The sequence below is a fragment of the Panthera tigris genome, chromosome E2 (genome assembly GCF_018350195.1).
Source record: "Panthera tigris isolate Pti1 chromosome E2, P.tigris_Pti1_mat1.1, whole genome shotgun sequence".
NCBI lineage: Eukaryota > Metazoa > Chordata > Mammalia > Carnivora > Felidae > Panthera > Panthera tigris.
Window position 1 is genome coordinate 35,052,683 of NC_056674.1, and position 24,367 is coordinate 35,077,049.

Here is a 24,367-nt window from a genome sequence, read left to right on the forward strand (position 1 = left end):
GCAGCCCGGCCATTGGCTTCTCTGTCTGCTCAAGGCTAAACCTGCCTTGAGAGAGCTTCCCAGCTCTCTCCTCACAATGGCTCAGAGCAAAACCCAAGTCATGCTTGACTCTCTTCCCTCCCTCATGCCCCACATTGATGGCCGACAGCTCCCACTGGTTCTGCCATCAGGACACACCAGAACCTGAGTGCTTCTCCACCTCCACTGGCCGTCAGGTCTCTTCCAGGTCATTGCAACTGTTCTCCCTATTCCAGCCCCCACGTCTGTTCCCCCCAGAGCAGGTGGAGGGAGTCTTTAAGATGGAAATCCTCTCACATCACCCCTCTGCTCAGAACCCTCCAGCACAACTCACTCGGAGGAAAACCAGAGTTTTCCTAACAACCTTCAAGGCACAACATGATCTGATGCTCCTGCCCTTACGTCTTTGTCCCCAGGTCCTTCCCCACCCACCCACTCCCCAGCTCCCCTGAACGTCCCAGACAAATGCCTGCCTCACAGCCTCTGCCCTTCTCTCTGGCCTCAGTGCTTCTGCACGTCCCCAGAGCCCTCTCCCTCACCTCCGTGCGCCCTGTTTCAGGCTGTCTACCCCCTTCTCTGACACTGCTTCCTCTATTGACCTTGGCATGTCTGACACACCATAGATTAACTCAGACTTGTTGATGTTTATCTCCTCCCCTAGAAAGTTCCACAAAGGAAGGACATTTTGTCTATAATAGTATCTTGTCTTTGGTGCCTGGAACAGTGCCTGGTACGTAGTAGGTGCTCAGTCAGTATCTAGTGAGTGAATGAATGAATGAATGGATTTTCGCCTGAGCCACCTGGCCACGCCTGGGAGTGTGGTTATCTCTGCCTGAACCACATGGATTGGGAATGGGGGGGGAGGGGGGCAGGTAATGTTTCATAAAAGGAAACCAGGTGCCATTACAAGTAGGAAAGACCTGGGTGTTGAGTGAGTCCTGACACAGGGCTCCCTTCTGTAGACATTGTGTTTGAAGCAGGAAGACTCTGGGAGTTGCTTGGTGTGAGTCCTTCTCTCCTAGGTGAATGTTGTTCCCGAAAACACGAATACGTTAGGATTTCGCAGGGGCTTCCTGTGAAAAAATACCCCGTAAGAAAGTTGCTCCCTCCTATTCTCTAATTCGGACCATATTGCAGACTCCTGAGCTGGACGAGGCTTGCTGCCTTAGCTTACCTCTTCGGATCTTGCATACAGATCCAGGACAAGTATATCTTTGTTTCTGGGAAATCTGCCAAATGAGGCAGATACACAGCTGAACTGAAGCACCAGTGTTAAAGAAACTTGAGAATCTGTAGCAAAAAATAAAAAAAATTAAACTGCCACAGTGGGCTTTTCAACTTTTTAGGTAGGTCACGGTTACCCATATCAGCAAGGTTACTGTGCACCTGTGAGGGCTGAGTGAGAAGGGGCTGGCTCCGTTGAAGAGCTAGCGGAGAGCATTGCTTCATGGAGTATACTGCCCACTGGAGAGAGGAAGCTGCAAGTTCTGGCCGAGCTCTGGCATTCCCCTGGTTTCCCTTGGGCAAGCCCTTTCCTTTCCCTTGGCTTTCTGCCTCTTCAGCATGTTAGGGTGGGCCTCCAAGAAAAATGCCCCACATTTAGATTCATTTCAACAGTATGGGACAGAAAACCCCAAGACACTAATAGATTAAACAAGATAAAAGTGTACTTCCCTTCTTTATAAACAGAGTCTGAAGATAGGCCATCCCGAATCATGGCTTCATGATTCTCAGGTACCTAGACTCCTTAGTATCCTGCCCCAGGGCCCAAAATGGCTGTTCAGGGGCACCTGGGTGGCTCAGGAGGTTAAGCATCTGACTTTGGCTCGGGTCATGACCTCGTGGTTCTCGAGTTCAAACCCTGCATCAGGCTCTATGCTGACAGCTCGGAGCCTAGAGTCTGCTTCACATTCAGTGTCTCCCTCTCCCTCTGCCCCTCCCCCGCTCACACTCTGTCTCTCTCTCCCTCTCTCTCTCTCAAAAATAAATAAATAAATAAACAAAATGGCTGTTCAGGCCCCCACCTGCACATCTATATTCCAGCCGGCAGGAAGGAAGATGGATTAAAGAATAGCATGTCTCCTCCCTTTAAAGTCACATGCTTCCATTTACATCTTACTGGAAGAATGTTGTCACATGGTCATTAATAAGTTTTATTGCCATTATCCACCTGCCTGTCTAAAACGTAGGGATCTAGGGGTGCCTGGGTGGCTCAGTCAGTTGAGAATCAGACTCTTGATTTTAGCTCAGGTCTTGCCCTCATGATCAAGAGATCAAGCCCTGTGTCAGACTCTGTGCCGAGAGGGGGGTCTGCTTGAGATTCTCTCTCCCTCTCCTTCCACCCCTCCCCACTCTCTTTCAAAAATAAATAAATTAATTAAAATAAAATAAAATGTAGGGATCCAGGGGTGCCTGGCTGGCTCAGTTGGTAGCGCATGTGGCTCTTGATCTCAGGATCATGAGTTCAAGCCCCACTTTGGGCGTAGAGCTTACTTTAAATAGATGGGTAGATAGATAGATAGAGACTTAAAAATGTAGGGATCTATTATTTTTTTTTTTTTTAATTTTTTTTTTTTCAACGTTTTTATTTATTTTTGGGACAGAGAGAGACAGAGCATGAACGGGGGAGGGGCAGAGAGAGAGGGAGACACAGAATCGGAAACAGGCTCCAGGCTCCGAGCCATCAGCCCAGAGCCTGACGCGGGGCTCGAACTCACGGACCGCGAGATCGTGACCTGGCTGAAGTCGGACGCTTAACCGACTGCGCCACCCAGGCGCCCCTGTAGGGATCTATTATTAAGGAAGAAGGAGAGAACAGATATTGGGGGACGATTAACAGTCCTTGCTACAGTGGCACTTTTACTGGTTCCTTACAGTAGCTGCCCACATGGAATGTTATTGGGGTTCTAGTTGTGTCTCTCCTTGGTCTGTGTTTAATTCTTGGGGCCATGTTGTGCAAAGAAACAGAGCTCCCACATTGGTGCTCAGCCTCCATAGAAGGAAATTTTATGAAAGAGCTGTGTTATGGCAACTCTGAGACACACATCTTTTTTGTACCCTCTCATGTCTAAAGAGGCTGTGTTGGGGAGACGGGCTCAGCGGTGCTGTCCTCGCTGTCTTGTGCACCTCAGAATCTGTGGTGGGGAGGGAAATCCTGGAGACAGCAGCAGAGCCCCAGTGGGAAATGCCACACCACCAGCATTCCTGATGTCAGAGGATAAGCACGCAGGCAACCACAATTTCAAGACAGTGACTCAGGGACATCGACCCTGGATGCGGAGAAGTTTTAGGAAGACTTTAAACCATTTATTTCACGTGTAGTTTCCTTTTTAATTTACAAGAGTGATAGATGCTCTTAAAAATCTGGGTCTAAAAGAGCGAAGTACAGGGGTGCCTCGGTGGCTCAGTCAGTTGAGTGTCTGACTTCAGCTCAGGTCAGGATCTCTCTGTTCATGAGTTCGAGCCCCACATCGGGCTCTGGGCTTACAGCCCAGAGCCTGGAGCCTGCTTTGGATTCTGTGTCTCCCTCTCTCGCTGCCCCTCCCCCCGCCCTCGTGCTCTCTTTCTCTCTCTCTCTCTCAAAAATAAAGATTAAACATTTTTTTCATAATAAAATAAAAGGGTAAAGTACAAAAAACTAGCTAAAGTAAGTACAAAAGTTCTGAAGAGAAAGAACTCATTATGTGAGTAGCAGTTCTGAAATTACTTTGTGTGTATATACCAGTAATGAACAAATAAGTGAAACTATTATGGATAGTGAGAGCCAGGTTTCTTATTATGGCAGAAAAAATAACAAAGAAAGGGGGAGAAGTAGAAAAAAACTGTTGTGTTGGGGTGCGTGGCTGGCTTTGTCGGTGGAGCATGTGAATGTTAATCTCAGGGACATGACTTCAAGCCCCACGTTGGGTGTGGATCCTACTTAAAAAAAAAATTAATTAATGAAAAATTTATTTTAAAAATAGAATTAAAGGTGTCAGTATATATTTCATTTCATCTATTTATTTATTTTTTAAGTTAATTTGTTTTGAGAGAGAATGCAAGTGGGGAGGGGCAGACAGAGACGGAGACAGAGAATCCCAAGCAGGCTCTGCACTGTCGGAAGAGAGCCCGACGCGGGGCATGAACTCACGAACTGTGAAATCATGATCTGAGCCGAAACCAAGAGTTGAACTCTTAACCGACTGAGCCACCCAGGTGCCCCTTAATTTCAGATTTCTACATACACACAGATGGCTAGATGTACAAGAGTGTGTTAGCATACTTACCTACATATCCTAACTCTGCTTGTTAAGACAGCCTGGAACAATGGAACCCCAGTGGCAATGAGCACACTAGTGCCCAAATCTTGGTTTTCTTTTTTTTTTTTTTTTAAGTTTTTATTTTTAAGCAATTTCTACACCCAGTGTGGGGTTTGAACTCACAACCCCGTGGTCAAAGAGTCACGTGGTCCACCGACTGAACCAGCCAGGTGTCTCCAAATCTTGGTTTCTAAATAGCATTCTGCAATATGAAGAAACTGGGCTCTCTGGAGGAATGGTTGATTCCAGGATTCAGGCAGAGAAAATATGAGATGAGTTTAGAACATCATAAGGAACCAGAAAACTTTAAACTACTCAAAACGTAATGGGTGTGTGGTAAAAGAACTCAACTCAGAGGACCCAGCTTGGAGGAACCCCCAATGACCAAATCTGACCCGGTGTAAACAATGAAATGATGATTGGGTTATAACCCATAGACTAGAATAACTATGCATAAGTCCATAGTAATGTAAATAAGTAATTGGATAAATAAGCAATTGGAGGAGAAAGGACAGCTCTTTCTTACAGAAGAACTCCAATTAATAAATGTAGAAGGGACGGTGGAAATAGAAAAGTGTCATTAAGAAAACACAATAACGACTGTAGGCAGAAGTCGTCAATGGTTGCTACGGTTAGTGGGGAACATATGACGAGAAACAGGAAGTTGCATAATCTCAAAATATCTTCCCACAAGATACTTCTTAATTATAAAGAGAAAAAATAATAACTTTACACTGGAGAAACCTGCAGACACCACCTTAGTCAAGTGATCAAGGTCAGTGTCCCTAGCAATAAGACAGACTGACTGCCCCTACTTCCTGATAGGGTGTGGTGAGAAGGGCGCGTGGCATCTCTTCTATTCCTGCCAAAAATGCATAACCTCTGTCTAATCATAAAGAAGAAAACAGACAAACCAGGGCACATGTGTGGCTCAGTCGGTTAAGTGTCTATTTTCAGCTCAGGTCACCAACTTGTGGTTTGTGAGTTCGAGCCCCACATCAGGCTCTCTGCTGTCAGCACTCAGCTCACCTCGAGTCCTCTGCCCGCCTCTCTTCCTGTCCCTCTCCCGCACGTGCTCTCTCTCAAAAATAAATGAACATTAAAAAAGAAAGAAAACAACAGACAAACCCAAACTGAGGGGCATTCTACAGATTTAACTGATCAGTAGGTTGAGCCGACTCGATTTCAGCCCAGGTCCTGATCCCAGGGTCATCCGGGGTTGTGAGATCAAGCCCCGCATCCATGCACACAGCCTGCTTAAGATTCTCTCTACATCTGCCCCTCTCCCCCCCCCCACCTCGTGTGCTCTCTCTCCGTCTCTCTAAAAAAATAAAAAGTAAATAAAATAGTGTTTTCAAACACAATTAGGTAGGTACCTTGTGGTGCTCCAGGTGTAGATGTTCCATTCTCCTGACATTCATTTGGGTTGTTTCCACTTATTTTACTCTTCCAAACAGTGCCTCTTTGCACACACTGCCTCATGGTGTGTCCTGCTATCGGGATAGAGACCTCAAGACAATTGGAGAGTTGACAGGCCTTTGCATTTTTACAAACTACCGAGTTGCCCTCCAAATAAAGTGGAACCTCTGCAGTCCAGCCAACGGTAGGTGAAACTCTACCGCTTCCCCACAACCTCACCGACACTGAATGCCATCAATCTTTTGGTACTTTGAAGTCTAAGAGAAGAATCATTCACTCATTCATCTCATTCAACAAAAAAATACTAAGTGCCAGCAGAAAATACTAATGATCCGTTTCGTTATGATGTAGGGATGCAATGGGGAAGGGCGTTCTGGGTGGAGGGAGCAGCATGAACAAAGGCACTTGCTTCCTGTGGGTAGAATGGGCTCACGGGGTCAGCTGGGGCCATTAGCTGTAAGGGTCAGGATCCCCACATGGCTGCCTTAAGCACGGTGGAATGTGCTGGAAGGGTGAGTGAGTGAATGTGTGTGTGTGTGTGTTGTCAGGCTGGCGGTGGTTGTGGGGAGATGGGAATTCATAGGCCTAAATCAGGAAAATCAGGAGAACTGGTCTAGTTCAGGTTGAGCATGAATCAAGGGGCCATAACTAGAGAGAGGAAGTGGAGGCTGGACCAGAAAAAAAGTCATATCCCCCGTAGCCTCCTGTTGGGTATCTAGTGTAGGAGGCAGAATACACATGGAGTGTGGGGTTTTTTTTTAAGCAATTTTTTTTATTTTGTTTTATTTTATTTTTTGAGAGAGCACACAAGTGGGGGAGAGGGACAGAGAGAGAGAGGGAAAGAGAGAATCCCAAGCAGGCTCCACACCAAGCACAGAGCCTGACGCAGGGGATCCATCCCACAGCAGTGAGATCATGACCTGAGCCGAAATCACTTAATCGCAGGCGCCCCTGGAGTGTGGATTTTAGAGCACGGCTCTGGGTTCCCTTCTGGGATTTGCCATGGGGGGAGGGGAGGGCTGCACCATCACTCCCGCCTTGCACCTTCATTTTTTTTTCTCATCTGTGAAATGGGGATGCCGAGGGAAGGTCCAGTCCCCATCCCGGCTCCACCCCCAGTGCTGTCCCAGCCTTTTGAGGTCAGGATAGGGACAGGGAGAGGGATAGAAGGGGCGAGCTAATGTTAAGGCTCCAAACCCCTACTTAGTGCATTTGGAAATTGAGTTCCTCATTTCTGGGGTCCCAGTTTCTGGGGATTCTTTTCAAACCATGGTGCTGGCCATGCGGGGGTGGAAAGGTGTTTGGGTGCACAGGCTTGGACATGAGTCACATGCCCTCCCGCCTTGTCTTTCTTTATCTGTGGCACAGACCCCTCCGCCGGGTGGAGCGGGCCAGTACCAGTTTGACCCTGCTCCTGTTGCAGCCTATTTCATTTGCTTGTGGCCTTTCCTCTAATAACAGGACCTTACAACCAGGACTTTTAGGGGCACAGCATCCACATGGCACCTTGGACCATGACCTTGACCATGATCTGCCAGAGGCCCTCTTACTCTTGAGGTGATAAACCATTGCACAGTCCTGCCTCTTTTCTCTTGGGGTTCAGTTTCTCCCTGCCCCACAAGGTCTGGATCACATGTATGGTTTTCTCCCGCATAAACTAACTTCACTCTGTTTATGTCTTGCCTTTCTTCCACTTTGGTTCCTGTGTTGCTCAGTGAGACAGGGATGGGTGTTTTGGTGTGGGGAAGGGCTCTTCACTATGCAGCACTCTCCCTGCCCAGCACCTTTCTCACCTCTGGGCCCTGGGCACTAAATACTAGTAGGAGTCCCCTACCCAGTTGCTAAGACAACAAAAATCCCCGCAGTAGATTTCCAGACATCCCTACCACTGTCTGAGCAGTGCTTCCATTCAGCGATTGCTCTGTTAGGATATGTAACTACTACTGAGCAATTTAATTGGTGTATTTATTGAATAGTTTCAGGAATGACCATAGTAATCACTTATATATATTTTTAAGTTTATTTATTTATTTTGAGAGGGCTAGGGGCAGAGAGAGAGAGAGAAAGAGAGAATCCCCAGCAGGTCCTGTGCTGTCAGCTCAGAGCCCGATGCAGGGCTTGATCCCACAACCTCAAGATCACGACATGAGCAGAAATCAGGAGTCAGACACTTAACTGACTGAGCCACCCGGGTGCCTCTGTATTTTTAACACTAACACATCTGAGGGTTTACATGGCCCAGACCTCAGCATAGAATCATATTTAAAGAAGCACAAACCAGGGATGCCTGGGTGGCTCAGTCAGTTAAGTGTCTGACGTTGGCTCAGGTCATGATCTTGCAGTCCATGAGTTCGAGCCCTGTGTTGGACTCGGTGCTGACAGCTCAGACCCTGGAGCCTGCTTCAGATTCTGTGTCTCCCTCTCTCTCTGCCCCTCACCCACTCGTGTTCTGTCTCTCAAAAATATATAAATAAACATTAAAAAAAGATTTCTTCTTTCTAGGAAGGAAGGAAGGGAGGGAGGGAGGGAGGGAGGGAGGGAGGGAGGAGCACAAACCAGGAACCGAAAGTAATTTAAAAGAAATGCAGGTCCTCGTCAAGAATCACCCACATCCACGCACCCACATCCACGCACCCACATCCACGCACATCCCTGCCGCTGCTCCCAGCTCCCGTTTGCCCTGTGATGTGACTCTGTCACCTGGTCAGAGAGGCCATGTGTCCATTTCCCCTACTGCAAACATCCGTGTAACCTTCCTGCCAGCACGTGTGAATCCAGCAAAAGACAGCAGGAAAAGAACCCAGAGTTGCCTTATGCACAAGGAGGAAGTTAAGCAAGACCCTGATCAATCACCTTTGCTAAATTCTATTTGTCCCATCCAGATGGGTACCAAAATCTTCCATTTAAAAGGCATTTTTGTATCCATTGTCTCTGATGCACCTCTGAGGTGGGCAAAGGAAAGCTCATGCCCCCAGTTTGCAGAGAAGCATCCTTTTAGTGGTTTTGCCCAAAATAAAGTGAGTGACAGGGAAGAAATACCGGCCATGGTTCCAGTGACTCCAGGCCTCAGCACCGAGAATTTGGAGAGTTAGAATAATCCCAGGCTTATATGGATCTAACATGCTAGAATCAGGGATCAAAAGGGAGAAAAAAGGGCAGGGTGAAAAGAGCCATCACTGTTGCTTCCCAGACCCCTGGGGTCGCCCACCCAACTCTGCCCTGTGCCACCTATCTCCTTGCAGATATGACCGCGGCTTCTTTGTGGGAGGTCGATAGGAATGTCTCTTCCCCTCCCTGCCCAGCTTTTCTTTTCTTTTTAAAGTTTATTTATTAATTTTTTGAGAGAGAGAGCCAGTGTGCAAGTGGGGGAGGGGCAGAGAGAGAGGGAGAAAGAGAGAATCCCAAGCAGGCTCCACACTGCCAGCCAGCACAGAACCTAATGTGGGGCTCAAACCCACAGACCGTGAGATTGTGACCTGAGCCAAAATCAGGAGTCAGACACTTAACTGACTTGAGCCACCCAGGTGCCCCCCGCCAGCCACCCAACTTTTCTGATATATAATTGATATTAACTTTATCTACGTTTAAGGTATACACTGTGTTGATTTGATAAGGAATTTCATTTTCCTTTAACTTATCATCTAGCTGCCTTTTTTTTTTTTTAACCATAACTTTCTTATGAAAAAGCTTCTAAGCCAGCACCCTGTGGGAATGTCTCTGTTCTGAAGCCCCACATCACCACCTGCTGGGCCCTGGGCTGCCTGTTTTCCATGGGCTGAGACACTCCCAGCTCTCTGAATTATAAGGTTTCTCTCCATCCCCCTTCCCCACCACCCCCTCGATCACAGGCCATCTGTCCCTGCACTGCCCACTCTCAGCCCTTTTCATAGCACCATCCTTGGGGAGGATGGTCTCCACAGTGGTTTCATAACAGGCTTGGGTGAGGGTGGGGACGCCCCAGTGCTGCCAAGGCGTTTAATCGAGTTGGCTATTCAAGGAGACTAGCAGCTAAAAAAGTCCTAATGGGGGAAGAGTTTTCCAAGGTGGGGGCCCTTCTTTCAGCTCCCCACCCAGATGGATGGATGAATGCACACATCAGAAAGGATGGAAGAGAAAGGGGGAGGGGAGAGGATGCCTTTCTAAAAATACAGCCCATCTGCATTGTGTTAGCTGGTTTCCCCGGAAACCACTGGGAACAGAGAGCTCCAGCATGGCTCAGAGGTGCAGGGACCTGGGGGCCTGAGTAGGCAGGGACCTCCCTGCTGGGCTTCTTCCCTGGGGGGTGATGGTGGGGGCCCTGCCCCTCTCCATTAGCTTCCCATGAGGCCTGGGTGGCCATCAGCTCCCAGCCCAACCTCAGCACATCTAAACCCCAAACTAGACTCAGGTGGGGATCCCCATGCTATCACAAGGCATCTTGATAACACTCTGGAGGACTGATGCTTCCTGCTTCTAACAGGAGGGAAGGAAGCCCAGGGAAGGTCTGGAGCTGCCGCCTGGTCTCATGACAGTCTGCCACGGGAGTAGGTCCCATCTGAGGCCCTGTGCCCTTGGGCCCCACACAACCACAGTGCAGACTCCATAGTCACTGGGCCTTCCATCTGGGAAAGGATGGGGTGGGATGTGTCTTCTGACCAACCAGCTAGTGGGATTGTCAGCCTTCAGGATGGAAAGGAAAGTCTGAGGGCTTCACCCTTAAGGTGACCAAAATAGAGGGCCACCTGGATGGCTTAGTCGGTTGAGTGTCTGACTTTGGCTGAGGTCATGAGCTCACGGTTTGGGGTTCGTGAGTTCAAGCCCCACATGAGACTCTGCACTGACAGCGTGGGGCCTGCTTCATATTCTCTGTCTCCCTCTCTTTCTCTGCCCCTCCCGTGCTCTCTTTCTCTCTCTCTCTCTCAAAAATAAACATTTAGAACAATTTTACGAGTGACCTAAAGAGAATGGGGGGGGGGAGGGGTGTGAATGAATGGGAGGACTGAATGAACACTGGACTAAAGCAGGGACTCAAAGACCCCCTTTCCAGGCCTGGCCCTATCTGGGCATGCCATGGAGCCTCTCTTAGCCTTGGTTTCTTCATCTCCCTTCCCTTGAGGGTAAAATCAAACCGCACAAGAAGTCCTTTGTAAGCCATGAAATGCTTGGGAGAATAAGGCACTGCTGATTATCTGCATATAGCCTTTTAAAAGTGTTGGCTTTTCTAGATTTCAGATGGTAAACTCTAGTTTTTCAGTCCTCCACCTAGGAATAATGCCTATAAGCTTTATATGTACATCCTTTCCGGCTTCTCTGTGGAACTATTCCTATTTTATAATCTCAAGGATACTGCATGTTTTCTACCTTCTTTTTCCATTTATTATGACACAAGCATTTCCCCATGTTATTACATAATCGTTTACAAGTGATTGACCTGCAGTCTGTGGAATGCCCTATTCATGGACATTTAGCTTTTTCTAGTTTATTATTATTATTATAAAAGGCACTGTGGTGAGCATTCTTACAGATAAATCATTAGGTGCCCTCTCTGGTTTCCTTAGGAAATTTCTTCCAGGGAGAGGACTGCGGAGTCCAAGAATATGAACCTTTTAAATTACTTTAATTCATTCTGCAAAAATGTCCTCCAGAAAGATGTAACAATTTATGCACCCACAAGCCGTGCAAGAGAAATGCCAGTTCTGGCGGGGGGGGGGGGGGGGGAGTATCTTGCTTTAACTTGAATGTCTTTGACTTCTAGTGAGCTTTAATATTTTCTCGTGTATTTATTGGTCAATCTTAATTCTTTTCTGGATTTCCAGTTCACGTCCTCAGCTAGTTTTTCTGTTACTGCATTCTAATCTATGACATCATGAAATCCAAGTAGGAATGGCTGTGCCAAGCTGGACAGATTGTCTCCGACGCCCCCACCACCACCACCTCCAAATATACACACAGGCGTGCATGTATACACACATGTGCACATGTAACCCTTCCCTGAGGTTTAGAACCCCAGGGTCTCCCAGGAACACTCAGCTGTTAGGGCCTGGGACCTATCATGTGGCTGTGGGTTGAGTGGCCATCCCTCCCTGCTGCTGGCACATGAAGACTGGCGCCCCCTCTTTCACTGCACACTGCCTGCCACACTGGGGGGCCAGGCTTTTCTTCCCAGGCCCCCAGGACAACCCTGGGTTCTGTTCCTCCCCGTCCCTTCCGGGACCCCGCTGTCCACTTCCAACCAGAGGGGGCTTCTGTCTGCATCTGCCCCTGCATGTGGCCTCCCCACACCCATCCCCCTGCATCTCAATAAATGCAGAATTTTCCTTGAAATTGTTTTAGGAATCATCCTGTGGTGCCTTTTCTCTTTTCTTTCTTTCTAAACATGCTTTAATTTTTAAGAGCAAGTAATATAATGACGTCTTCTGAGCCAAACAGGCGGCTCTTTGCAGATGAAGCCTTGCTACCCCATGAAGCACTGCGAGATGCAGGGAGGATGGGGCAGTCCGTGCGGAGCCCTGTGCCCCTGCCTGGCCTGGGCTTGTGCTGCCCCCCTCCGCAAGGGGGGAGATTAAGCATCAGGGCCCAACCCTCATCCTCGTCCGCCCTTTCTCCCTCCCTCCCTCCCTAGGGCTCCTGCTCCACGACGTGACCATGGCCGGGCTGCAGGAGCTGCGATTCCCCGAGGAGAAGCCACTTCTCCGGGGCCAGGACACCGCTGAGCTGGTGAGTCGCCCCTTCGCGGTCCTGGGGCGGAGGGCGCCACCTCGTGGCCAAGAAGGAAAACTCGTGCCCTCCCTCCAGTCTTGCTGATGGCAAGGAGCCCTCCGACCGCCCACGGGGAGCCGCAGGCCTGGCGGCTTTGGCAGTCTTTGGGGCTGGGAGGCTGTTTGGGAGAGTTATTCCCATTTCAGTGATGAGAAAACTGAGGCACAGGAAGTTAAGTCACTTGGCCAAGGTCGCATAGCTATTGGGGAATGAGGCCATACTCAATCCTCAGTTCTGAGAGGCCCTGGAGCCCCAGGACGTACCCACTGGGGAGTGCCAGGGCCTTTCCTCACCTGCGGCCTTCTGTGTCTTTCCTCACAAGCCTCCGAGGGACGAGGGCAGATATTACCAACAGAGCCGTCGGGAGCAGTAGGACTGAGGCTGTCGAGGTGTTTGTGTCCAGAGGGCTCCCACTGGGGCACCAGACATTAGATTCCAGAGTTGTTTCTACCCCATGTCCTGGTGACACCTAGCACAGCCTCCCTCCCCCTCCCTGCAAGGAACAGCTGAGGGTCCACTGCTTGTAGAATCCTGGCATGTCAGGACCCCAGGTCTCTGCTGGTTGTACTTCCCACTCCTCCTCTTACAGGTGGGGAAGCCAAGAGCTCAGTCCCGGAAACCCCACCACTCCGGTCTCCACCCTGCCCTTTCACAGCCTCCAGCCGGGAGGGGAGCCCAAGCGCCACTGGGGGCCTCCTGTTGGGACAGAGTGGCTGGCTGGGGCTCCGGGGCCCAACCACATGAGGCTCAGGTCCTGCCCGTTATCTTCAAGACAGAACCTTGAGTTAACTGACAAAACCTGAGTATGTGGGGGCAGCTCCCAGGAATGGTCAGGGGGTGGCTGGTGAGCTGCACCCATCCTAGCTGTCCTGCCTCCCTCTTCCAGGCCCCCTCATCTCCTGTCTGGCGGCCTCTCCCCAGTGCTCTCCTTACCCTACAACCTTCTAAAGCACATCATGTCACTTTCTGCTTGAAGCTGGTCAGTGGCTGCCACCTGCTCGGAGCTACCGCCACCATCCTTCCCAGGCCCAGGATGAGGCGTGCACCCGCCCCCCAGGCTCCCCGCTTCCTTCCTCTTCTGCTGCCGCCAGGCCCACCACTCTTCCTTGTACTAGCCAATCATGTTCCCAGCTGCTTCCTCCGCCTGAGGTACCTAGCCCCGAACTTCCCCTCATTTTATTCAGGCTCTGATCAAATGCCCCCTCCTCCAAGGGGCTTTGTCTGACACGGGGTCTGATATTGACGACCAGATCCTGTCTGTTTGATTTCTGGTCTCCCTGGTGCCTAACCGAGCCTTGCACAGTGTAGGCTCTCAGCGAAGAGGGTTGGGTCATCACAGACTGAGATGCTTCTCAGAAGGAAGTTTCTCCAAACTTCTTGAAAAAGCCTCTCCTCCTCACAATCCCTTTCAACTCATGCGAGCAGAGACCAGCCTGCTTGTGAGGCTTGGTGGGCGGATGGTGCCCTTGGGGACCCCTGGACCCCATCACAAGGGCTGAGGTGTGGGATCAGAGAGCGGCCGCACGGAGGTCTGCCTGCTGGTACCAGGTGTAGGTCTGTGGTCGGCACGTAGAACTGAGGGCACGACAGCCTCACGCCTCCGTGCCTGTCCTTCCACCCTCACCTCAGCACCCCAAGACATGCCCCCACACTCCTCCCCTGCCAGCCCGGCCCAGCCTTCGCTGGCCCTCCCGCCCTGACTCGGCAAGCATGGCTCCTTTGACCAGCAGCCTGGCTCTGCTTTCTGTCTGTCTGCTGCATCTGCTGTCCCTCACTTCATCCCACCTGGACCTGGACCAGAGTTTGCCACTGTGACGTGCTCGCCCTGCACAAGGGTCTGCATCTCAGCCCTGTGTGGAGGCCTCAAGTCCCCAGCTCAGTTTCTCTCTCCCTCTCTCTCTCTCTCTCTTTCTCTCTCTCTCTCTTTCTCTCTCTCTCTCTTTCTCTCTCTCGGGTTGGCACAAGCCCCATGCCGTGGACCTGGTCACGTCTGCTTTTACCAAAGGCACGTTAAAAGCCCCAAACACCTATGTGCTCCCAGCGTGGCCATTGTGGATTCTAGTGGCCTCACTCTTTGCCTTCCAGAGCTATTCTGGCTCTGGCTTTCTCTTCCGCTGATTCGCCTTTTGTAGCTGCGGTGTGGGAAGGGGTCTGTCCCCTCACTTTTTTCTTTTTCTCAAGATATATTTGAGAGACAGAGTACAAGCAGGGGAGGGGCAGAGAGAGAAGGAGACACAGAATCTGGAAGCAGGCTCCAGGCTCCGAGCTGTCAGCACAGAGCCCGACGTGGGGCTCAAACCCACGAACTGTGAGATCATGACCTGAGCCGAAGTCGGACGCTTAACCGACTGAGCCACCCAGGTGCTCCTCTGTCCCCTCACTTTTTAAACCTGCAACCTGCTAGGTGCAAGGTCTTGAGTCCAGGGAGGAGTCAATGTTTCCACATCTCTACCCGCCATCTCTCACTGTTTCAGGTTTGCTCACCTCTGAAGACTCGGCCGCCAGGTGTCCAGGGCTCTGTGGGAGAACTGTTGCCCCTTCTCCCTGTGCCTGCATCCCCATCCTCCCCACAGGTGCTCCTGGGCCTCCTCCCACCTGCCTTCCTCCCACTGTTCCTGCACCTCCAGGACCTCCCAGGGTCTCTGGATTGCCTTGTATTATTCCTGCTGTTGCTTGGTTTGGGGTCCTTTCCCACCTCCTGGGGACCCCCAGTACCCTGAGAGCACACAGCACACCCTGCCATTATCTGCCTCATCCCTTGTGCTGATCTTGTTTTTAACAAAACTGTTCCCTTCTCTGAGATAACTGTGCCCTTAGGATTCCCAGGTATAAAAATCTCTCACATCTCTTTCCCACTTGGGGGTGATCTTCCAGTGAGAGGATTCATCAGTAACCAGCCTCATCCCCCTCCTGAGACCACCATCCTCTCCGGGAGGCTCTGGGAGTGGCCTGACCAACCTCCATGCTCTCCACCCCTCCCCCAGGCAGAACCCTCCTGGCCCTGGAGGAGCCAGAAGGTGAAGCCAGAGGACAGCCATTGTGTCTGATACAGTTCGAGCTGCAGGAGACCTGGCTCTCCTCCTTGGGTGTGAGGCCCTCTAGTGCCATCTTGTTCTCTCCACCGCCCCCACCGCCCCAACTGCCACACAGCAGGTGGCTCAACTTTTCCTTATTTTGAGAGTAAAACACCCGAATTGCTGGTTTTCATTCTTTTTACTCCTGTGATTTAGGGTCATTTTCTTTCTTGTACTTAGTTGCCCACCCCTTGGGTTGCCGTCCTCTGATAACATCCCCGTCCTCATCTGATTGTCTCATTTATCCGTGTATTTATTCAGTAGAGCCATAGGGAGCATGTGCAGCATACAAACTCAAGTGCAGAAGTATAAAGGACAGAGTGACAGCTAACACCGTGCTTCTCTTGAATCCTCGCAGACACAGGCTTAGAAGCAAGGTGGCCTGTCCTGTTTGTCATAGCTGAGCAGAGGGGAGGAGAGGTTTCTAGACAGACACAGTCGAAAGCAAGGCAGAGACCCAGGATCTCTGGTTTTCCTGGAAATGTGCTGGTCCTCCCCTCGTCCTCATGAGGTTTCCTTCCCTAGACCAGAACCCACAGAAGACGAGTGTCTGAGGGCTGGTAGGTGGCATTGGGGAGAACCTGGCCACACAGACATATAGGGTTCTAGCCCTCTTGCACTCTGCCTCTCTGTGCCTTGCCAACAATGGGTGCTTCTGAGCTCAGTTCCCCTCGTTTGCAAAGTCAGACTCGTTCTTCCAAATCTGTTTGGATTGGGGAAGCCCATTCCATTACAGGCTTTCTGGTAGGAGCAGAGTCAGACACAGTCCTGCCTTCATGGCACTTACAGCCCAGTGCAAGGGACAGGCACCAGAGACTCATACCGTTTGGGGTAAATGAGCCTGAAAACAGGAGACCTCTGTGCTTTGAGAGCACAGAGCAGGCACGTCTGGAAAGGTGGGAGCAAGCACAGGCCCAGCAGAGCCTCTGTGCAGCTTAGTAAAGCCCATGAGTTCCTCCCTCACTGCATGGGCCCCAACTTCCCCATCCCTAAAATGGGTGTGCTGCCATGTCCCAATGACCTTGAAAACCATCTGTGGGGGGAAGCAGGACAAAGTGACAAACGGTAAAGATTTGGCTTCATCAGAGATCCCACCATTTAATAGCTGTGTGATTCAGCCTCTCTAAGCCTCACTCTTCCTACCTGTAAGATGGGAATCTTCACATTTTATTATTTTTTTTTTACGTTTATTTATTTTTGAGACAGAGAGAGACAGAGCATGAACGGGGGAGGGTCACAGAGAGAGGGAGACACAGAATCTGAAACAGGCCCCAAGGTCTGAGCTGTCAGCACAGAGCCCAATGCGAGGCTCGAACTCACGGACCGTGAGATCATGACCTGAGCCGAAGTCGGACGCCCAACCGACTGAGACACCCAGGCGCCCCAAGGGAATCTTCACATTTTAAATAAATAGGTAGAATTCATAGGATGAGTCGCTGCTTGTAGCCTTGTCCATCAGGCACTTACTGGCCTGATGCCTGGGAGGCCCTGCATCACTTTTGTTAACAGTAAGATGGACTGGGGAACAGCTAGTGAGTCTGCTCAAGGCTGAGACCCTGTGGTCCCCCTGGGCCAGCCAGGACCTAACATGCCACCTCTCTGTTTGCCTCCCCTTAGGAGAACTCCGACACCTTCCTCTTGGCGGTGGACACAGACTGGAAGGTAGGTCTCAGCTCAAACTGCCAAGGTAGGGGCCTGACAGCTGGTTGGCACCTTACCTTGCCCAGCCCGGCCCCAGAGGAGGGTCACAGCCCTTCTGTGCGGGCACCTTGCAGCCTCCAGGACCACCCGCCTGTTCACAGCAGGTTTATCTGCCCTCTGCCCAGTGGAGACGTGCCGCTCTTTCCCTGAATGGGACTGAAGCAGGGGTGAGGCCTGGGGAGAGTGAGGATAGAGATGGGATGCTGTCATCTGAATCAGCACTTTCCTCCAGTGAGGAAACTCTCCAGTGAGGTTGGTGCTCTGAAATAGCTCCTGTTTCCATGGAAGCTGTTGCCGGGACAACCGTGTCCTCTTTAGTTTGATGCCAGATTCCCCGTGAAAATTGAAATTGTTCTTTGTTTTTATTCCTCTGCGCGATGAGTTCGCTCACTTAGCCAGCCGTTTCTCTCTGAGTCCCATCATGGCCATTTATTTCCGGGTCTTGGAAAACATCCGATGGAAGACACAATGGGGAACCTCAGTGGGTTCCAGGGCCCTGCTGGCCATCAAAACCTGCTGAACAAAATCAGATCCTTCTAGGCCCTTCCTCCTGGCTAGATGGAACTAGCCCCCAGGCCACCGCCCTGGCCCCGCCTGACTTCAATTTGGTTTGGTCTCAGAGCCCCAGGATAGCCCCAGCCTCCTGGTCTGGATGCAGGGTGACAGAAGAAGTAGGGTGGCCTGCAAGCTGCGCCCCCTCATGCACAGTGCTGCAGCAAGGATCCAGATCCCAGGCCTGTGCATCAGGCCCTGTGTCCCTTCAAGGACACCAGAGGAGGCTTCAGAACAATGCATGTGCTCTGATCCCTGGGGAGCATCAGTTCAAACACAAAGGGCTCTGGAGCTGAGGGCAGGATGGGGTCTGGGGAACAAACAGGAGCCCGTGAGGAGAGAAAGGAGGGACGTGGCCAGGAGATGGCCCAGGCCCAGCTGGAGATCAGTACCGGTACCTCAAGGGGGACTTCTCGTCCTCCCTGCTCAAATGAAGGCAAGAATGTGTGGATGGACAGCCCTCAGCCCCTGCCTGACACCAAGTGGGACCTGCCAGACCAGGTGCTGACTACCAGCCCCCAAAACACACCCTGGAGGTTTTGAAAGGAGAGAAGGGAGTCCTGGGGTCCTTTGCAGCTCAGTCCTTGTGTACCAGGCCCAGCCCAGGGCTACTGCTGGCAGTGCCAGGGACCCTCTGCCTGGTAAAGGGCAGCATGTGCTAAAAGGCACCTTGCTGTCTCCAGTTGCACCACGTGGAGGCTGCACAGAGGCTGCCTTTTTTTTTTTTTTTTTTTTTTTTTTTTTTTTTTTTTTTTTTTTTTTTTTTTTTTTTTAGACGAGCAGCTGAGAGGACGGATGACCGTTATCTGGGCCAAGGCCTGGCAGGGATTTTATCCCCTTTGATTCCTTGCCTCAATGGACCCAGCCAGTGGGGGAGGCAAGACAAACAAGAGCCAGACAGACCTGGGTCCAGGGCCTGGCCCTGCCACTTATGAGCCATGTGACCTCCAACACACGTCACTGCCTCATTTGTACAGTGAGGACAGAGCTCGGACCTCCCCACGTGTTTGTAGGGAATGATGCCCAAGGCCCAGCACTCAGATGCTGAGAGAACTGTGGCTATGGCCACCACAGCATGGAGTCAGAGGCAGACTACCCGAGTGTGGTTCCTGGTTCTGTGTGACGTTGGGCAGGTTACAGAAATTCTCTGTGCTTCATTTTCCTCATCTATAAAGTGGCTGTTAAGAGGATAAAATAAGGTAGCACCTGTAAGGCATTTGACAGAGACTGGCAAGTGGGAGATAGGCTAGTAAGCATTTGCTACTCAAAAATGTGACCTCAGGCCCGGAGTGCTAAGGTGCTGGTAAGCTCCATGTTTACTAGCTGTTTGGGACACTTGACTTCTCTGTGCTTTAGTTTTCTCATCATTTTCCACAGGTGTGTGAGGACTGTGTGTTATTCTTGCAGCCACTCATGCAGACAGCACAGCTATTCTCCCATTTACAGATGTGGAGGCTCAGAGAGGTTGACTGACTTCCCCAGGGTCACACAGCAGAGAAGTGGCAGAGATATGACCGGAGCCTAGATTTGGCTGGTAGGACCTGAGCCTGCCTCGTCCAGCCACAACTGCACAACCTCCAGGGAAGGGGCCAATTCCCAGTTTGGAGAGGCACACGGATTGCCCGATGTCTCCCCTGTCAGGGCCTGGGCAGGCATGGGCTCAGGTCTAGAGCCCCTCATGCAGCTCTTTCTTGTCTTGGTAGCAACTCTTCAGGAAAGCATGGTTCCTGTTCTACAGTTGAGGAGGCTGAGAAATTAAAAATCCTTACCCAAGGTTACCCAGCTAGTGGGTGGGGGAGCCGGGACTTGAACTCAAGTCTATGGATTTGAAGGCAGTGAGCCGAGCAGAAATCGGGCCATGGATTGGAGTGGGCAGTATCCAGGATCAGCTTCTCAGCTGGGTCCAAGGGTGGCCACTCAGAGGTCAGAGGCTGGACTGGGCATAAAGTTAGAAGGCAACCATGGAAGAGCAGGGGTTTAGTGGCAGAAAGGGTGGGAGGATACCCCTTGCCCCCTTTGAGGAGCAGGTAGGAGCATTTTGTGGACAGGGCAGGGGGCGTGGCTGTGCCAAAGTGGCCGCAGGGAACAGGGAACATGGCTAGTAGGTGCGGGGCCGTGGGACACCGTGCTCCATATCCTGGCAAGAGGTCAGAGATGGGGCAGGGAAAGTCGTTGGTGCGCTCCAGACAGAGGATGTGGCCAGGAATAGCACATATGGCAGGTGTTGACCAGGTCACTGGGCACCAGAGATGGGGAGGTGACCCCCTTCCCTCAGTGCTGCCAGACAGCACGCAGGGCTGTCCATGCTCCTTCATCAAAGAGACAAAATGGGGGCACAGGCGCCTAGCACCCTCCTTCTCTGTGTGGTTCCTGCCGCCTCAGTCCTTGGGCTCTCTCCTCTGCTCACCTCCCTGACCTATTTCCTCTCTTCTGCCTCCTCCTTCCCAGTTTCCTCTACTTGCAGGACTCTAACCAGCTCTCCACCCAAGTCCTTGCTGTTCAGGACCGGGCAGAGAGCCTGAGATGGCCTCTGCATCCTGGCGCCCCCCCCCCCCCCACCTGGGAGCCAAGCCCCACACTGGTTGTGGGTGGGTCTGCAGGAGGTGGGCGTGTCCACTTTGACAGGCTGACCCCAGTCCCTCCTCTCCCTGGTAGCCTCCAGCCCCTTGCTGCAGGGTGGGGGTGGCAGCCCCTTGCTGCAGGGTGGGGGTGGGGAGGGCAAGACTGGTGCGTCCCCACCATACCTGCTGGTTCTGCAATCTGCCCAGGCTCCCTGCGCCCAGAACCCCCATTTCAGCACTGTGGGCAGGTGCTAGGCGTGCATGTGGGCAGAATGAGGGCTACCTGAGGGGAGAACCTGGGGAGTGGAGAAGGAGCATTCCCTGGAACAGGGTCACGAAGGAAGGTTGCCCCAGACAGCCAGTCACTTCCCCGTCCCTTCAAGGTTAAGTCATCCAGACCTTTCTGACGCGGAGATTGGGCTCGGGGCCATCTCAGGCCCTCCCCGCCGCCCTGGGAATGGGACAAGGGCGGGGCCGCCTTGGGCATGCCTGTGTGGCCTCCCCTGCCCCGCGTTAGTGTCCGTGTTCATGAGAGCTCCTGTGTACCTGACACAGGGCACACCTGTATGTGTGGTCTCTTCTCTCATCTTCCCAGGACCCCTCGTGCAGCTGCAGCTGTTGGTGTGTGCCCGCGCGGGAGGTGGGGGGGCGGGAGGTAGGGGCTAGGGACCATCGAGGATGATGTGTTGCTGGGGGCGGGAGGAGCAGGGGGAGGAGCAGGAGCCGGTGAGAGAGGACTTCGGAAGCCAATCAGAGTCAGGTTTGTCTCCCGACAGCCAATCTGGAAGCGGGGGCTGGGGGCGGGGGGAGCGTGTGGCTGCGCAGAAACCCCGCAGGGAGGCGGGGCCGGCCTAGGCCACGAGCCTCTGCTTATAAATGGCCCGGGAGCGGCGCCCCATCACAGCGTCGCCGTCTCCCCTTCTCACTGCCCCCTCCCTTTGGACCGTGGTGACTCAGGCCTTTGTTTGCCCTTCCTGGTAGAGGCGGATCGCCTTCTCGCTCGGCAAGATGCCGGAGTGCTGGGATGGGGTGAGTGAGGGCTCTGGGGGCGGCCAGGTGGGCAGGGAGGACGGGACATCCCTCTGCCCCTGGCGGCGGATCTGCCTTCAGTCGCCTCACCTTGGGAGTCACTGAGGCAAGGCCAGCAGTTTCTAGTCTCCCTGGTGACCCTGGCCTGCATCAGGGGTTAGTTAGGGTTTAGCTGCTAGTCAGCGTCTGTGGGGAAGGGCTGTGACCTGTCCGCAAGCCTGGGTGGACCGGTGTGCCAGCGCGTGCACATCCCCCTGGCGGTGTGTCCTCCGTCTGGCAGGTGCCCGGTGGGCGTCTGCCTCGCGCCTGTGACCATCTCAGCCCTGGGGCAGGCTGTGTTCACTGCACGTGTCGGGGTCTCCACCTTTCTGATCCTGCGAGGGTTGTCTTGGTTGTTCGGATCGCCTCACTGAAGTGACAATCGAAGGACAGACAGCCTCTTCCTTCCTTAGGAGTTGCTTGCAGCGCCTCCGTGGTCCCCAGGGAACTGCCGCGCCAGTCGGGCTGAGGCGGGGAGGTCTGGGGGAGGTGCTACCCGAGCCTTCAGGCCCAGGTCCCTGCGGGGGAGAGCTCGAGGAGGGGGTCGCGGGTCTTACTTGGTGGGTGGGGGAGGCCAACGCTGGAGCCATGAGCCTGCGGGGCGGGGGTCAGGGCAGCAGTGCCCAGGGGTGCTGTCCTTCCTCCAGGAGGGAGAAGCAGGAGCACACCTACTACACCCCCCACGCCTGGCCTGCCCTGAAGGTGCCACAGACCACCGGGTGCCCTGCACCCAGGCAGCAACGTCAGCGCCTACCCCGGGTCTGCACCCGGGGAGCCGAATCCCTGATGCAGTTTGATGGAATGAATTGTACTAGCCCCTCCCCCAGCCCTTCACCCCCTCCGTGTGCTGAAACCCGGCTGGAAGCACCCCCCTCCAGTCCTCAAGGTCACAGGAGAGAGGAGTCGGATGGCAGAGAGAGGACGTCAGAGCCCCCTCCCTTGCTGCTGCGGCAGCTGTGCCTCGCGGGCGCCCACCTGGAGGCGGGGGCTCTGACGTCACCAGGAGCCAATGGGAGCGCTCGGCCCTGAGGGCTGGGGGCTCCTAGTGGGTCCGGCCGCGGCCCTTGGATCACCCCTCTTGTGCAGGACCCGGAGGAGCGGGGACACTGGGCTTCCATCTGGCTGAGCTGGGTCTGAGCTCCTGGATTGGCGGGGGAGGGTTCAGCCAAGTCATTGGGCCGCAGAGGCCCAGCAACCGGGCCATTGCCCTCCACAGCCCATCCCACCCGGGGAGTTAAGCCTTAGCGGGGAGAGCATTGCCCAGGCACCGGTGATGGTGTTGCTGCGGTCACACCAGGGCTGGGGGGCGGGTAGACACCCCTCACGCGCAGTCAGAGGGTGGAAGTCTGAGGTGGTGGTGGTCTGAGGGTGGAAGATTGCCACCCTGGGCCCAGACTTGAACCCGGCAGGGCTAGAGCCGACCCCACATGGACCTGCCCTTCACACCCGCAGGAAGCGCATTGCAGCTTTTGTACGATGGGCGCCCCTCCTGCCCACAACCCTCCCAGTCTTTCCCCACCCTCCCTCCATAGCACTGTGCATCCCTCCTGCCCCAACCCCTACTCTTCAGAGCTAAGAGACTGTGGAGGATGCTGCATACCTCCCTGCCCCCCACCCCACCCCCCACGGCCACCAAGCAGGGCCAGGCAGCTCTGGAAAACTGCCTGCTTGCAAATCTATTGGGTGGAGCCTTGACTGCATACCCCTGATCTCTGAGGCTGGCACCTGGCAAGGCCTGCTGTACCTTCTCTGGACTTGACCTTGGGAAAGTTATTTCTCCTTTCCAAACTTCAGTTTGCTCCTCTGGGGCTTGGGTCCCTGTGAGGAGTAAATGAGAAGACACATGAGAAGTGGCTGGTCAGAGTCAGTGAGCAGGAAATGTTCCTTGTTTTCATGGCCCTGAGGGAGGACAGCCCTAGGATGTGGGGAGGCTGTGGTGGACCTGGGACCACTAAGAGGACATCAGGTTTCTTTAACAAGGCCTCACAGCAGAATTGTGGCTCCCAGGGTGTGGCCTTTGGCCATAGGGTTTACATCACCTTGTCATTCCCCACTGGAGACACAGGCCTGAACAGTGGTCCTCTGAGGCCTGACCCAAGAACACCAGGCCCCAGGAAGCTGTCTCCTGCCTCCTGAGTCTCCCCTTTTCTCTCAGGGGCAGGAACATGGTATCTCTCTGAACCTAAGCATCCTCCATCTGTAAAAGGGGCAAAGGCATGCATAACATGCATGGCACCTGGCACACATGTTGTCCCTTTCCTGCCCTTGACCTTAGCTTCGCCTCCAACTCAAAGGGACAACTCACAGGGATCCCCTTGGTGCGGGGCAAGGCTGTTAATTCAGCTCTGACAGATCCTCTTAGAGTCTGTCCTTCGAGTGGCCCAAAGTGACTAGTTGGCAGAGGGACCAGCCAGCAGGGCACCTCCCTAAGGCTCAGGGACGCCTGAGCACTTCAGCCTCCTTTTCTGCAAGTGCTACATGCTCCACAGACATCAGCTTCTTCCGTTCTCATTGGGTCCCCGTGAGATGCGTGGGAAGAGGTGGCTGAGGCACAGAGAAGTGGTATATACCCTGTTCAGAGTCACACAGTAAGGGACAGAGGAGGTCTTGAACCTACATCATCCAGCACCTGTTTCCTGAAGGACTAATAACCCCAAGCCACAAAACCAAGGGCATGAACACAGGAGGATCCTACAGTGGTCACTGGAAGAAGGCCTTTGGGGTGGGAGTGCACATCTAACCATGCCCTGTTGGAAGGGAGGCCTTGGGGATCTGGGGGAGGGGCATTCGAGGTGGAAGGAACAGCATGAGTAAGAGTGTGGAGGTGGGAGCCAGGGTCAGGTGCAGGGGTTGGAGGCTGGGCTTGGCTGAAAGGGGAAGGTTACTGCAGATTCTAAGCAGGGCTGTTGAGGCCATTCACCTTCTGAATGGAAGAGGA

The 24,367-nt window shown here is 52.9% G+C and overlaps 1 protein-coding gene across 6 annotated transcripts in view; it reads left to right on the plus strand.

Moving 5' to 3' along the window:
* The window catches only part of NDRG4 (NDRG family member 4), a 79,810-nt gene that overhangs the window by 44,311 nt on the left and 11,132 nt on the right, over positions 1–24,367 (plus strand). For 4 of the 6 annotated variants that reach the window (XM_042968754.1, XM_042968753.1, XM_042968757.1 and 1 more), the window contains exons 2-3: positions 12,337–12,431; positions 17,165–17,209. In XM_042968754.1, the coding sequence (XP_042824688.1) occupies positions 12,360–12,431; positions 17,165–17,209 (117 nt within the window). In that variant the 5' untranslated portion in view covers positions 12,337–12,359. Of the gene's footprint in view, positions 1–5,773; positions 5,920–12,336; positions 12,432–17,164; positions 17,210–21,219; positions 21,391–24,367 lie in introns of those variants that run through there. The other 2 variants (XM_042968756.1, XM_007090229.3) reach the window with 2 other exon arrangements.